This window comes from Mercenaria mercenaria, chromosome 2 (assembly GCF_021730395.1).
Source record: "Mercenaria mercenaria strain notata chromosome 2, MADL_Memer_1, whole genome shotgun sequence".
Taxonomy (NCBI): domain Eukaryota; kingdom Metazoa; phylum Mollusca; class Bivalvia; order Venerida; family Veneridae; genus Mercenaria; species Mercenaria mercenaria.
In genome coordinates, this window is record NC_069362.1 from 73619297 (window position 1) to 73633271 (window position 13975).

General features: G+C 33.1%; 1 protein-coding gene across 3 annotated transcripts in view; it reads right to left on the minus strand.

Moving 5' to 3' along the window:
* LOC123564320 (glutamate receptor ionotropic, NMDA 2B-like) overlaps positions 1 to 13975 on the minus strand; it is a 150982-nt gene that overhangs the window by 15725 nt on the left and 121282 nt on the right. For all 3 annotated transcript variants that reach the window (XM_045357821.2, XM_045357819.2, XM_045357820.2), the window contains exons 5-10: positions 13247 to 13380; positions 9421 to 9604; positions 8790 to 8934; positions 8276 to 8523; positions 7733 to 7880; positions 6750 to 6933 (exon numbers count right to left, since the gene is read on the minus strand). In XM_045357821.2, the coding sequence (XP_045213756.2) occupies positions 6750 to 6933; positions 7733 to 7880; positions 8276 to 8523; positions 8790 to 8934; positions 9421 to 9604; positions 13247 to 13380 (1043 nt within the window). The remainder of the gene's footprint in view (positions 1 to 6749; positions 6934 to 7732; positions 7881 to 8275; positions 8524 to 8789; positions 8935 to 9420; positions 9605 to 13246; positions 13381 to 13975) is intronic.

A 13975-nucleotide genomic window follows, 5' to 3' on the forward strand; every position in this document is an offset into this window, starting at 1 on the left:
GTCATCTGGCATGGGGGTGCCAGATGGGTTTTGCCGGCATTGGTAAAATAACCGGAAACGCCAGTTCGGTGTGCAAGAATCTGATATCCGTCCGCAAAATGGTCAAATCATGGTTTTATGTCTCTGAATTGCAAACTGAATGGGACTGGCTCATGTCGGCAACAATCAAACCTGCCAAACAGGCAATGTTATATGAATTTCAGAAAAGATCAATACAAGAAATAACGAAAAATATGTTTTGTAAAATTCTTTTCGGTTTTATTGATGCGATCCTGTCGTGGCAAGCGTAGAAAGAAAGGTTTTTCGAATTAAACTTCTGCAATTCTTCAAAACACTTCTAAATGTCTGTACAAAACACTTCTAAATGTCTGTACAAATACGACTGACATGTAGAAATAGACTATCTGATCGGTTATATATCGCTACTAACGGTAAAAAAAACAAAGAGACAAAACTTACTTTATATTGATATATACACGTAGTTTTACAATCAGCAGAAATGCGTGTTTAACAAAAGTTTGAGACACATTATTCAGCTGTGCGTCATGAAAAAATAGATATTACTTTTGGTGTCATTGCACATTCATAAAACGTTTTAAACCTTGACAGCTTGGAAGATTAAAACAAAGCTTTCCATTATGTCAAGGAATATTATATTTTATCATGTTTTCCTTCATCATTATAAAATGAAATCGGGAAAATTGAGCAGACATTTAACTTTTTAACGATTTGTAATACTGTTCAGATATTTATGAGCAGATCAGATACAATCAGAATTTGCAGAGTAATTCATTACAAAAATATCGGCAGATATGATACAAAATGTAATTACATCAACTGAATCTCAGTTTTACCACAACACGTGAATGCAGGTTATAACTAGGTTTGAACACAACCGTTTGTATCTAGGATTCGTTTGTCATTCTGGCTAAAATGAAAAAAGAATTTGCATTTGCCGATATATATATATAGCTCGACTGCATTGGTCCAACCGGAGGGAATAAAACTCATCACTATTTCGACAGGATAAACATTTCTTGCATACTAGACGGGAATTTCAGGTATCTTTACCGGTGCTGGAAAAACCCATCTTACATCCTGGGGGGTGTAAGATGACTCTCGTGCTGTAAATGACGTATAACGGTCTACATATATGTAGAAGATTTATGTAGTAATTTATATTTTATTTAAAAAACGGAATAAAAATTCAATACATTGACAGTTCCTATTGGTTCCTGATAGTATATTTCTCGATTCAAATCACAATATTTCAACAAAAATTCATAACTTTGAAACGTCATGACGTCTTTCCTGTTTACGGACGTTGGTTTCCCGCGCTTTGTTTAAATACACTGCCATAAGAAATAGTTCTAAAAAGAAAGCCGTTCAATTGATTTTATTTTTATTATTATTTCTTGAAATCGGTATGCAAGAAAAAGATTCTGTCACTGGTTATAGGTGCAGATAGAAATATCCGGCTCTCGGGTAACAGTTTAGGCGGTAACTCGGCAGGGAGCCTCGTTACCGGCTAAACAGATACCCTCGAGGCCGGATATTCCTATTTGCACCTACAACCAGTGAAAGAATCTTATACTCTATAGGCAGAAACTATGACATGGCATTGTAGTGGTGGTAGTAATTGTACTGATACTGTGATTATGTACAATGAGTTACGAGGGTCGTTCACAAAATACGTCGACTAATGCCATTACTTCACACTAGCCGACAAAAGTCTTACATTTGTATTATGTTAAAACATGCTGTGGTCGTTCGTTTAAGTAAGGGTTACGCATTGTCGTCCACATCTGCGACAACTTCATATCGTCAAATTCGTTTTTTTATGTTTTTTTAAATATAGTCACTATTTAAAGAACGTCTATGATTAATATATCAGTGTATCATTTGAAGAATAACAATATCCGTTTTCCACAAGGTATCACTTGTTTAACGTAAATAATACATATGACTGATGCATCAAGACTCTTGTTTTCTTAAGCAATTCTAAAGTTTCTTCCTGTGCTTTCCAACGCTCTTTAACTATTTAATGTTTTGCGCGGACTTCTAGACGTTTTTGTGGCATCATCTTTATGTCAGGCCACGTAAGACTGCCCCAAACTAAACGTTGTTTGTTTTAAACTGGAATGACCTAATTACATTGAATCGTAAGGAGACAATATTAAATGTTGAGAAAAATTCATTTACAGCAGAAATTTATATAATTTTATTTTCAATTATTGATGAGTTTTACATTCATGGAATTAAAAGATCAACTGGGCCGCTAGAGCGTTTTTATTGCTATTGAACAAATTCTGTTTTTGTACTGCGATGTGTCGTTCTATCTAAGTAATTATAACTGATAGCAGACATGTTACTGGTAATGAACGGTACCAGTAATACTTAACAGCACATAACAGGGTCAGCCTAAAAATTTATTGAACAACCCTCGTATATTACGCTAAACATTTTTTGTCATTTTAGAGAGAAAGAATATACGGAACAAATATGAAATTAAGTATATGTGATCTAAGACACATAGTGCAACCTCGTACTTCTGCAAAAAATTGAAAAAAATTGCATTCTACGAATAATTTTATTGAATAAATAATTCAAGACAAGAAAAAAATCAGAGGTTGAAATGATGAGAAGTAGAGAATTAATGAAAAAAATGGAGTGTCACCCGAGAAACTATTTTGCTGTTTCTGACGAGAATTACAATATTTCAACTATAACATAATAGGCACAAGGTTAGTATTTCGGTCAAAATGTGTTATCACAGTGTAGTCAAATAACAACAACAACAACAACAACAATAGTTTATTTAAGTCTCACGTTTGTACACACATTACATAATAAAACATATTTTAAAATATAAATACATGTACAAAACCACTCTATAAGAGTTATGAGAGACTAAAATCCTAAGACAATGAATCATTAAAAATATAGAATATTAAGATATACATGTACAGTTCTAAAAAAGCTAAAATAGCACCTTAATATACATCTTTAAAAGTTCATATAAAAGAACAAATTTTGTACAAGTTAAGTAACATTATACAGCTTATTTCGTCTTTCACATAATATTTCAAAGCAGGTTCTGGCAGTGTATTTAACAATATTTTCGTGTGATAGCAAATAAATAAATTTTTCAGTCAGTATACATTGAGAAAGACATATTGTATTTTGTAACATTTTTAAAAAGTTCTTGTCTAAGAGATCCGTAAACAGGACAATGAATAAGTCGAAAGAAATAGCTTCTAATTTTTGCATTCTTGCACAATGTCGTGTAGAACGAGTGTTTCAATCGCATTTATCCAATGCTGGGATTTCTTGTTTATACTTACACGACGGCGAGTTTTGAAAAGAGTTAAAGGTAAAAATATGTGTAGGTAAAATTGGTGCGCTTTAAAGGTGTGTAAATAAGACCTCGTTTTTATGTGAGACAAAGAAGGATTTGAATAAGTGACCTTTAAACAATAGAGAAAATAATCACGCCCTCTGATGTCAAATCTTATTTACTCGTACAATCTAGGTAGAGAGTCAACCAAGGACAATTTGTGTAAAGAACTGTTTTGAAATGAGCCTACAAGTTGTAACTTGTTGACAGTAAGATTTTTTACGATTTCATTTCTATTGATTTCTATTGCAACGGCAAAGTTAGTTTTGCATGAAATAGATTTCTTTGCACAAAATTGACAGACGTGTATTTAAGAAACATCCATGTCAAGTTTCAGAAACTTCCACTAAGTGATCTGGAACAGATGTCATCTACAGAAAATGCACTCGGACGGACGGCGAGTGATCACAACACCTTGAGCACGTAGTGCTGTAGTAGGCTGAAACGTTATATCGTAGACAAGTCTAATCACATCAAACCTTTAACCTCTAAATTATACTTTTACCAAGTGGTTTGGGGTCTGCAGGCGAAAAGTTACCTTGCTATGGTGGTTAGTTTTGTGAAAGTATTTCAAAATTCGACTATGCCCAACAAAGCAGGCACGATATTGCACGCACACAAACATACACACGCAAGGTAATATGGGTATTTTACCGTCGAAATATTGTGCTTCGTCCCGTTTGTGAACTACTTAATATTTAAGACGACTACATTTGTGAATGGACGATTCGTCACAAATGCTGCTTTCAGTGCAACATCCTGATGAAATTTAAATCCGAAAATGAATTTCTGATACTTGATGCGTGTAAAAGATATCATTTGCTGCCAAAGTTTCGTGTTATTTGTAAACCACTTAAATTATATCATAGCAGTAAAAACTGGATAAATGGACTGCAAAGGGATATGAATCTACCAGCACCCGAAATAACTGACTAAATAAGTAAATTAAAGACACCAATATCATAAGTTAAAGTATCTCGTCCTAGATATTGACATAATGAGCTATTCCAAATATGTAGTGAAAATGCATATAAATGCCGAGAATTAAATATTGCACTCTTGTTTCTCAACTCGTGTCTAGAATAAAATTATGTATGCATTTGTAGCTTAAGACATGGTATTTCCTTTTTAACCATAATGTTGTTTCGTATCCAAAGAACGTTGTATCCAAAGCGACAGTGGCAGGCACAGTGATATCTCAAACGCAGTGCAGCTCATTAAGCAAAAACGAACTTGGATCACAAACAATAAATGATCAAAGATGTAAAAAAACAATCCCGTTACAAAAGGAAAAGTTGATTAAATCTGTTTAATGTTCATTTCAGTACCCATGTGTTACACAGGATATTACATTACACGAATGGAAATTGCGTTTTTCATTTCCTGTTAGACTAAAACTTCATTCAGACATTCATTAATGCAGGTCTAGAGGGCAAGCCTTCATTCTAAGTAAATGCGTTACTGCTGAATTATTCCCGAGTGCTAGCTGTGACAATTCCTACCTTGCAACGAATATGTTCATTCAACAATAAATAGAATGTGTAAATGATTTTGCCAATGTACGTATCAGTTAATTTCATTTCCGTAACATGACTTGTGTTCTTACTTACGGTCATTATGATTATCTTTATATTTGTTGTTAAAGTTGGTTTATTACTGTATATTCCGATTTAGAATATAATTTGATGGGAGCTAAAATACATGTGAGAAAAAAAAAATCTGGATTGGAAAAAATGACTTCGTTCCATAACTGCGGTGGCCTCAATATTGACATAAATCATTTGATGTTTAAATACCACATTCAGAGGACAGAAAGAGAAATGTATGAAATGAAATTGCTGTGTGTCATGCTCAATATTGTTACTTCTTTAAAATGAAATTTGTAAAAAATATATTTCAAAAAGGCTTTATTTCTGAAGCAATAACACGTGTCGGTGCTTTGACGTTTTTACAGGCTTTTTTATTATGCGCTATGCGTCTTAAATAACTACCATATATCTAAATTTAGTTTACACGTTAACCAAATAACAACTGTTAGGTTTTTAGAAGAATTAAACTTTTGTTTTTCCGCCAACATTTTATTTTCAAACATCTGGTGATTATATTAGATAAGATCTGGGTAGAATAATCTCTAAACAAGAAAGATGTAAAACTTTGCAGCGGCTTGTTTCGCGAAATATAATTACTTCCACCACGATATCAACTTCTAAATTATATACATAAAAAGTAAGTCTGACAGCTCTGAACGGGTTGAGCTAAGGGTAAGTATTGAAATATTTAACAGAAGTATTTTAAGAGGGAAATTAATTAAATCTAGTTTTCTTTAAAACTGTACCAAACAGAAAAAAATGATAAAAATTAAATATGATTCCAATGTATTTATGTGAGGCTTGAACTGTATGGTTTCAAACATGATATTTGCGTAAGAAATAACAACGTCTCCATATAACCATAAAGGTTATTCGACACTGATTTGATTTCCCTCTTTATGTCATGTTAATTATAACCTCACAATATTTTAGACTAAACATTTCAATGATATTGAATGATATATATCGAGTTTGTATAAGATATGCACTTAGCACTTATTAAATATCTAAATCTATCAAAATATAATGCTTCTTTAGCTTAGAGTACTTCACGAGGAAGAATGCGTTTGCTTAAGCAGCTGAATATGATTTAGACTATGAAATATTCACGAATGAAATATCCGCTTAATTCTTGTTGCTAAGGAAATACATAATATAAAGTAAGAATATTTGTAAGCTGTATTTGATGTGAAAATAGTACCCACTGTAGTCCCCAAAGTACCCCTCTTGGATGATACTTCTTTAGTTATATATATCAACTGGCCCATACTTTTGTCCATCTTCCTTATACGATCAGGAAATTAACGCATGTTCAATTTCCAATGAGCGTCTTTCACTTTATTACTTTATTTTACTTGCTAACTTTAAATGTTGAAAACTCCTCATCAGACCTAACTTGACTAAATATTTAAACTAACTGTGCTTATAGATCTACATTCTCAAATAAATGTCATTTGTCACAGTTATTTGTTACAACAACCTTTTAGGTTTATACTGGGCTTAGCTATACATGTATTTGGTTTGTACTACTTTAAACCTAACACAAAGTAATGTTTCTACACACAAACATGTACGTTTACATATATACTATGAAGTCATTGTTCATATTTTCATAATATAATTCTAAGCTTTGTGATTATATCAAAAGAAATTTTTTAATTCAAAATCAACTTGTTTTCACGTAGCATAAAACCTCTACTTGTACAGTATTGTCTCAACTCGTCACACCTATTTATACTTGTATATAAAATATTTGTACATACCTAGAAATGCGGTGGCAGAGATTGCACCTTTGCGAAGTGCTACCATTATTGTGATTCCAGTTTCTAGAAATGGTGTGGAGAAATCCATCGCTGTGGCTCTTTCGTGGTTAATCTTAATAGATGTGATAACCATTTCTGCCTTTTGTTCCATCATATCTTTAACAAGTCCAGTCCATTCACCATTCTGTCATAAAATATATGAATTAGTTCTTTTACTTTTCATAGAATTACTTCGAGTATAGAAATATTCCTTTACATGCGGCATCTATGCATGTGGTCATGTTTGCGAAAATAGAATATGACGGCAATTATATATTTAGGAATATTTACGGCGGTCAGTCAACCCCATGGTAAATCTAGACTTTATACCATTACTACCTTTTTCACAGTCCTGTATTTTATCATCAGTTTGACTAAAAACATCGTAATAATATCTAGGCGTGCAACATATTCAAAAGTAAAGCTAAAGATAGCGAACACAATACAAGGTGATGTTTAGGTAATACGAACACATAACTTTTGGACTACTCGATCAGGAAAAATTTAATTTTATCTGTGCATTGGTACTTTCAAATAAACGACCATTATTGTAAGATTTTATTTTTGGATTGAGCAGTCTTCTGCGATAATTTATGCAGAAAATTTTGCGAAGGTAGATTTATCTTTTTCTCATGATGATATGGTACTTTTGTTACCGGAAATAATATCGTATTTTAAAAGCAAGATATATAAGATTTTGCAACTTTTCAAAATAATACTGATGCGTTTTTCAATTTTAAATACTAAAAAATATAACATAACATCTACAAAGCAAAACGTGAATTGACTGGACGTGATATGACATACTGCATGACTGGGCATCATATAACAAATCAAAGTAAACATTTCATATCTTACCCATAGCATAATGTCATAATATTTACAAGAATACTTTATTATATATACAGTGAAATGATGTTACATTTTCTACATTAAATATATACCTGTTGTTTAATGCCCCACTCCCTATCAGAAACCTCATGCATTTCGTAGTCAAAATTCATTTTTGTGCTAAGTATCTTCAGTAAATCAACACACAACCCGGCGCAACAATATTCTACTAGTCCATCCTCGTTTATAGTTGCATTACCACTGTAATAAATAAAAAAGAAAAAACACTTTTAGCATCTGCCTCTTGATCTGGAACATGAGATGTCTTTTACAGCACGCGCTCGGTAATTATTACCTCACTCTTACGTATTTTTGCAAGGTTTAACGTAGCAACAACACAATTAAAGGTCATATGACCCAACGTTCTAGCTTTGATGGTGGAGAAAGACCACAGGTGTCCCTTCCTGCATTACTTTATCACAGGTGGACAGAACCACCAAGTTTCAGAATGCTAGCTAGATGACTTCCTCACATGAAAAATTCTGTTTTCTGTTTGAACGTGAATTTTTACCTGGAATAAAAGTTTTTAAACTGTCCGGTTAAATAGAAGGCAACAGCTAGACAGTTTGTGACAAATGCATTTATAAAGTTCTTACTACTCATCTGGTTTCTTTGGATCTACAGTTAGCTTGCAGGGAATTGCATGTGAACCACAAGTGCCAGTTTCTGCGTCCGGTGGTACGTAAGATATGTAGGGAGGCTCTTTCAAGGTAACAATTTTGAAAAATCGCCTCTCTGGTTTGCCTTTTGGGGGAAACACAGCATTTCCCGGCCAGACAACCTCATCCATTTCTATCCGCATATCCATTTTACCATTGACTTCCTTTGGAGAAATTGTACCAACCTAAAAGCAAAATGACTTAGTGTCTTTATATAAAACACTCTATGACATGTACAGGCCTACAACCGAGTGTAAGAATTATTGTACAACAAACTTTTCTAAAAACAAGCTATACATAATCCAATGATAAAACAATCTGAAAAATTAAAACAATATTTCCTATTGTCGCCATATTTTACTGGTTTTAAATTAACTCATTTTTAGATACAAATTAATGATATACTTGTACGGAACCACACAATTTTATTTTATATTACTTTCCTACCTACCGATGTAAATTCATTCCAGCCTCGTCTTGCATATGTAGGATTTGTTGATGGGCGGACATTGTATATATTGAATTTAACATATTCAATGACGCCATTAGAACTGAAAGATACAGGTGGGTCTTTGATGACTACATCTCTCATCGCCCTGTATAAATATATAAAGTTAACTGATATGACGTTTTCTTTAGGCTCCCGAATTTTAAATATACATCAAAACAATTACATTCAAATTTAACAATTCTATTAATTTACTAAACTCAAAGTAAGAGATACCGAGATGCAAAAAGGTAACTTCAATAGGGTTATGACTCAACTGAATTTTTTTGCTAATATGACTAGTTGAAAGATATGCATATCATCCCACTTTGCAAACGTATTTGAATTATAGAACGCAATCTCGCAAGCATGTGAACGTTTCTCAACAGAAGTAAGTGGAAGAGGAGATTCTCATCCCTTGATCAATATTCCTGCCGCTTTCAACTGAAGGTTTCTCATTGCAATAGAGTACCTTCCAGCACAACTGTGCAATATTGAAAATTTTACTTATCAGCATCTTCTATATTCATTTGTAACGCAAATTATTTAAGTGAGTGCGTTTACCAACTTACATTCTCAATGAATATTGATTTACCTATACAGCCAGAAGCCCTTCTTCCAGTATTCCTGGCTTGAATTACTACACGTATGATTGGGGTGCATCATCACTCTGGACAGAAGTGGATTTCTCGCCAGTTTTTCAAGTCCCATTGCCCATATTCTTATAGACGTCTTCATGGCTTCTTCAATCATATCTTGTGTTTCGTTGTACATTATACCTACAACGGAAACGAACATGGTAGTTTTTCAGGCCTATTTAAAAGTGCAGACAACATTTGTTTAAATACCATCCAACAACAGTGAAAGATTAATACACATTTAATAAAATGATATGAAGTTTATTCATACAATTATCATGATAATACACATTACATGATATATTTGATGTAGGTCAACATGACCCATAATCAAATCAAAAGTTGACAATTAATACAAATTCTGAAAAGGATTGTCAGTTGCGGAAATATGCTTAAAGTGTTTAACTACATGCATAAAAATACACCTCGTTGTGACAAATAATCATAGGTTATTAGATTTGTAACGAGAAACATGCACGAGTTCCGCAACGGACATACTGCGCGATCTTATAGAAGCGCAATATTACTCCGCCAAAGAACAAGTGCATATTTCCCGAGGCAAACCCAACAATCTTTTATTACATACTCAACTACGCTTAAAACTAGTAAATAGATGATACAAATCTGATATTAATTAAACCTAAGTGAAACTGAAAATATCGTCGTTAGGGAAGTTTAAACGCGTCGACATACATGAAAGTGTCGTCACAAATGAAGTCACACACCAATATGAAATTTGAACGTCAATTGGAAAAATATTGATGTATAAAATTACATTGTAAGTAAACGGGAATTTAAAAATGCGTATGTAATAATAAAGTGTTCCAATCAATTGCAAAGTTGTGACAGGAGACCATGTATTTTAGTTCCAGAAAGGCAGTCGTACATCAGAAAGAAAAATATAAAAAATCAATACTGTCTTTGTATTTGTAGTTACTGTGGAATGAATAATTACATATGAGACTTTCTGTTTTCAAAGGCACTATATATGAAGGTAGCTAAATTTCTTATGACTTTTATGTTTTCAGATGTTAATAATTCGATTGCTTTGTGCATGCTCGGTGTTTTATTAAAAATATGGCCTAATATATTTCTTTCTTAAGTCATCACACTGAACACATTCTAACAAAAAATGGTATTCACCTTCTAGTTTGTTACAGATAAGACATATTCTATTTCCAAATGGTGTATTATTCCACCTTCCAGTTTCTACTTTAAGCCTATGAGATAAACTCTTAATCAAGTAAGTGCAATCCTATATTTCTTAACATTTACTTGATTTAGGTATATTTGATAATTAAAAGTTGAAAAAGATCTATAAAATGATGCTCTGCTTGATTCTCCGACCCTGTTAGTCCACTCTTGTAACTGCATGTCTTTTATTCTTTGTTTGAAAATTGATAAAAAGAGGGTTACATCACCAACATTTTGTGCGAGCCATACTTGATAAAAACCCATAATTGAATTGTTTTATTTATCTCTTAACATTAACTTATATATAATTGAGATATATTTTCTTTCAGGGGTGTTTACATCTTTTAGCCAGTATTTTATTATTTTAAATAATCGTAATGGTTGAAATTTAAACCTTCCAAGTTCCCCGTAAACGCTGGTCAACTATACAGTCAGACGATGACTCCTGACCATATATTGGAAGAAGAAGAAAAAGAAGAAATGAAGTCATTCTGTGTAGTAGTTTTAACCCCCAAATGAGACTTACAAAATTGTAAATGAACTCGCTCTATTTGATTAGCCAGACAGAATCCCCAAGTTTCGCTCCCATAGTTCGAAATTGGTGAAATCAGTTTATCAAATAGTTCTAGAGAATGAGAAACACTAAGATATTTTCTTAGTTTAAGAATTGCTAATAGTAAGGTTTGGCAATAATGCGTATTCTCGTGATTTGTAACAGTAATTGGGTTTTAACGTATATCGCCAAATAAAACTCAAATGAACATATTTCTGGTTTGATTCGAGTACCATCAGGCTCATTTTATCTCTTCAAGAGTGTAATATGTGAATATGTGGAGCTGCATAGAGGTCGTGGAAAGACTGAAACCTGCTCAGTATGGCATTTTACCCTGTCGCTTTTAGCAATTTCCTACTTCTATCGGTTTTAAAGTCTGGAGATCCGTTACAATTTTCAAAATTACAATATAAAGTAATAAAAGTCTCGAGTGCGAGGTCCAGATTATTATTGTGCCACATTTATATAGCACTACATGTATACATCATGTTGAAAAGTGCAAATGTATATATAATGTATGCGTGTTCCGTCAAACAGGAATGTTACGTTGACGATACTTCGAAGCACAGATTTACAAATATCTACATACACAAAGCTCAATCAATATGGCGACATCATTTTCACAGGCAGGTACCTTGTTCAACTGTGGACTGTAGTGATGAAACTTTACAAATATCAAGTCGCAAATAAAATTAATTCCATTGCTTAGTAAGATGAATAACACGCAAAAAAAATTTAATTAAGGAAATGCCAAACAAAGAGACTAATTTCATCATAACGTGTAAACTCAAGCTTTTGCTATCACATGGTGCCTGATTACATACAAGAAGAAGATAACTGATTGTAAAACACGCACGATTATCTCTACACTTTCAGTCTACAAATAAATAAGTGTCTGATAGAAGTGCAAATAAATACTGAAATTACATGCAAGCACTGAATATATAAAACATCTAGTATGCTTTCTTACAATTGTCATAGCACAGGAACATTGTTTTAGAAAATAAAACTAAGGATATTACTAATGGCGATTAATACCCCAAGACGGCACAATGATACAGAGGAAGTAATATTTTGTGATCATAACTTTTCACATTCAAGTGTGACCTTGACCTTGGACCAACTTATATTAGTTGTACAATTCTGAACGTCATCTTAGTAAGATTAACAAGAAATGCTAATTTTACGAAACTCCTGCCAGTGGTTAAGACGATATGGTGCAGACATAAATTTAAGCTTCTCCATCTTTGATCTGTAAGTGTTACCTTGACCTTGGACCTAATGACATGGCTTGTGTACTCTGTTTGGCTTTTTGATGAGGTTAACAACTGATTCTAATTTATGAAATTCATTCTAGTGAATTAGAAGAAATGGAGTGAGCACAAATTTACGCCATTAAATATTTAGACCTCTAAGTGCTCTGCACGTCGTCTTCGTGAGGTAAACAAAATGTTGTAAAGTTTTATGAAAATCTACCAAGTGGTTTAGACAATATCGAGCGGACACGAAATTAAGCTATTTAAACTTTGACCTCCAAGTTTGCCTATGACACTGGACCAAGTGATCTGGGTTGTTGGCTCTGCATGTCGTTTTTCGTATTGATGAGGTTAACAAAGAGGCTACAGATTTATGAAACTTTTCTCAGCGGTTAAGAAAATATGAAGCGGACACGATAAACGTAAGGGTAGGCTGGCGAACATGCGTGACCCCAACATAGCTCCCATATTCTTTTTATCTTGAGGTATAATTAAGAGTAATGACTTTTGCTGTTATTTGGTTCTCCGGTACATAACCAACTACGGAATAATTGGACATTTGTATGCTGTATAACCAAATTTTGTATAAATTTACTGTCTGCTTTTGCGAAAATTACACCTTAGATAGTCATTGTCTTTACCCAGACACATATTTCATCTAAATGCGAATGTATTACAGAATAAGTGTTGGATACAGTTTTTAAAAATGTTATTTTACTTTCGGAATGCTAAACTAGACTGTAAGTAATCAACGACATTAAAACATTCTTAGACTCGTACCCAGAACACCAACAGGAAAAGTCGTGCTTCTGCCAATGCGCCCGATACTGGATGACGTTAGCAGCCAGACATATTTAGGATCTGTAAGCCCAATTTCTTTAGCAGCATCCATAATATCCAATGTTTCTATATCCCTGAAAAAAGGATTCAAAGTAAAACAAATCTGAAATAAGAAAAGTTTGGCTTGTTACTTCCGATTAGCAACACTGACAAAATGCCTACGTGGTAAATGCAATTTTACGGCTGAAAGCAATATTCTTAATATCAGGGAAAATGTAGATATTCTAAAAAAATACAATGTGAGCCGCAATAAGAAACAAAAAAGAAACACATTTTCCAAGCAAACGACGTGAATCCGTCCAGCACAAATAAACCGAACAAACTGATTTTTTCACTTAAAAACTGTTTTTTTCACTTAAAAGATTTATTTGAAAGACAAAATGTTTTTTCTTTCTATTTTTGAGAATCTGTTTTTGAGAAGATTTCTCGAATATACAAAAATGTTACAAAAACTCACTTTTTATCATATTTTCTTGTTTAAACCTACAGCTTGTTTTCATTTTGACTGTGTCGTATTCGTCAGAAAGAAACCATAGAAGTCACGGGTATACATATATTTTTCTGTAATATCTAGATATTTCTTGAAATTTGGTTCATTTATACCAGAGGCAATAACTCTATTATCTGTCTGCATTGTTTCATTCCTTGGGTGTTTGATTCAGAAAAAAA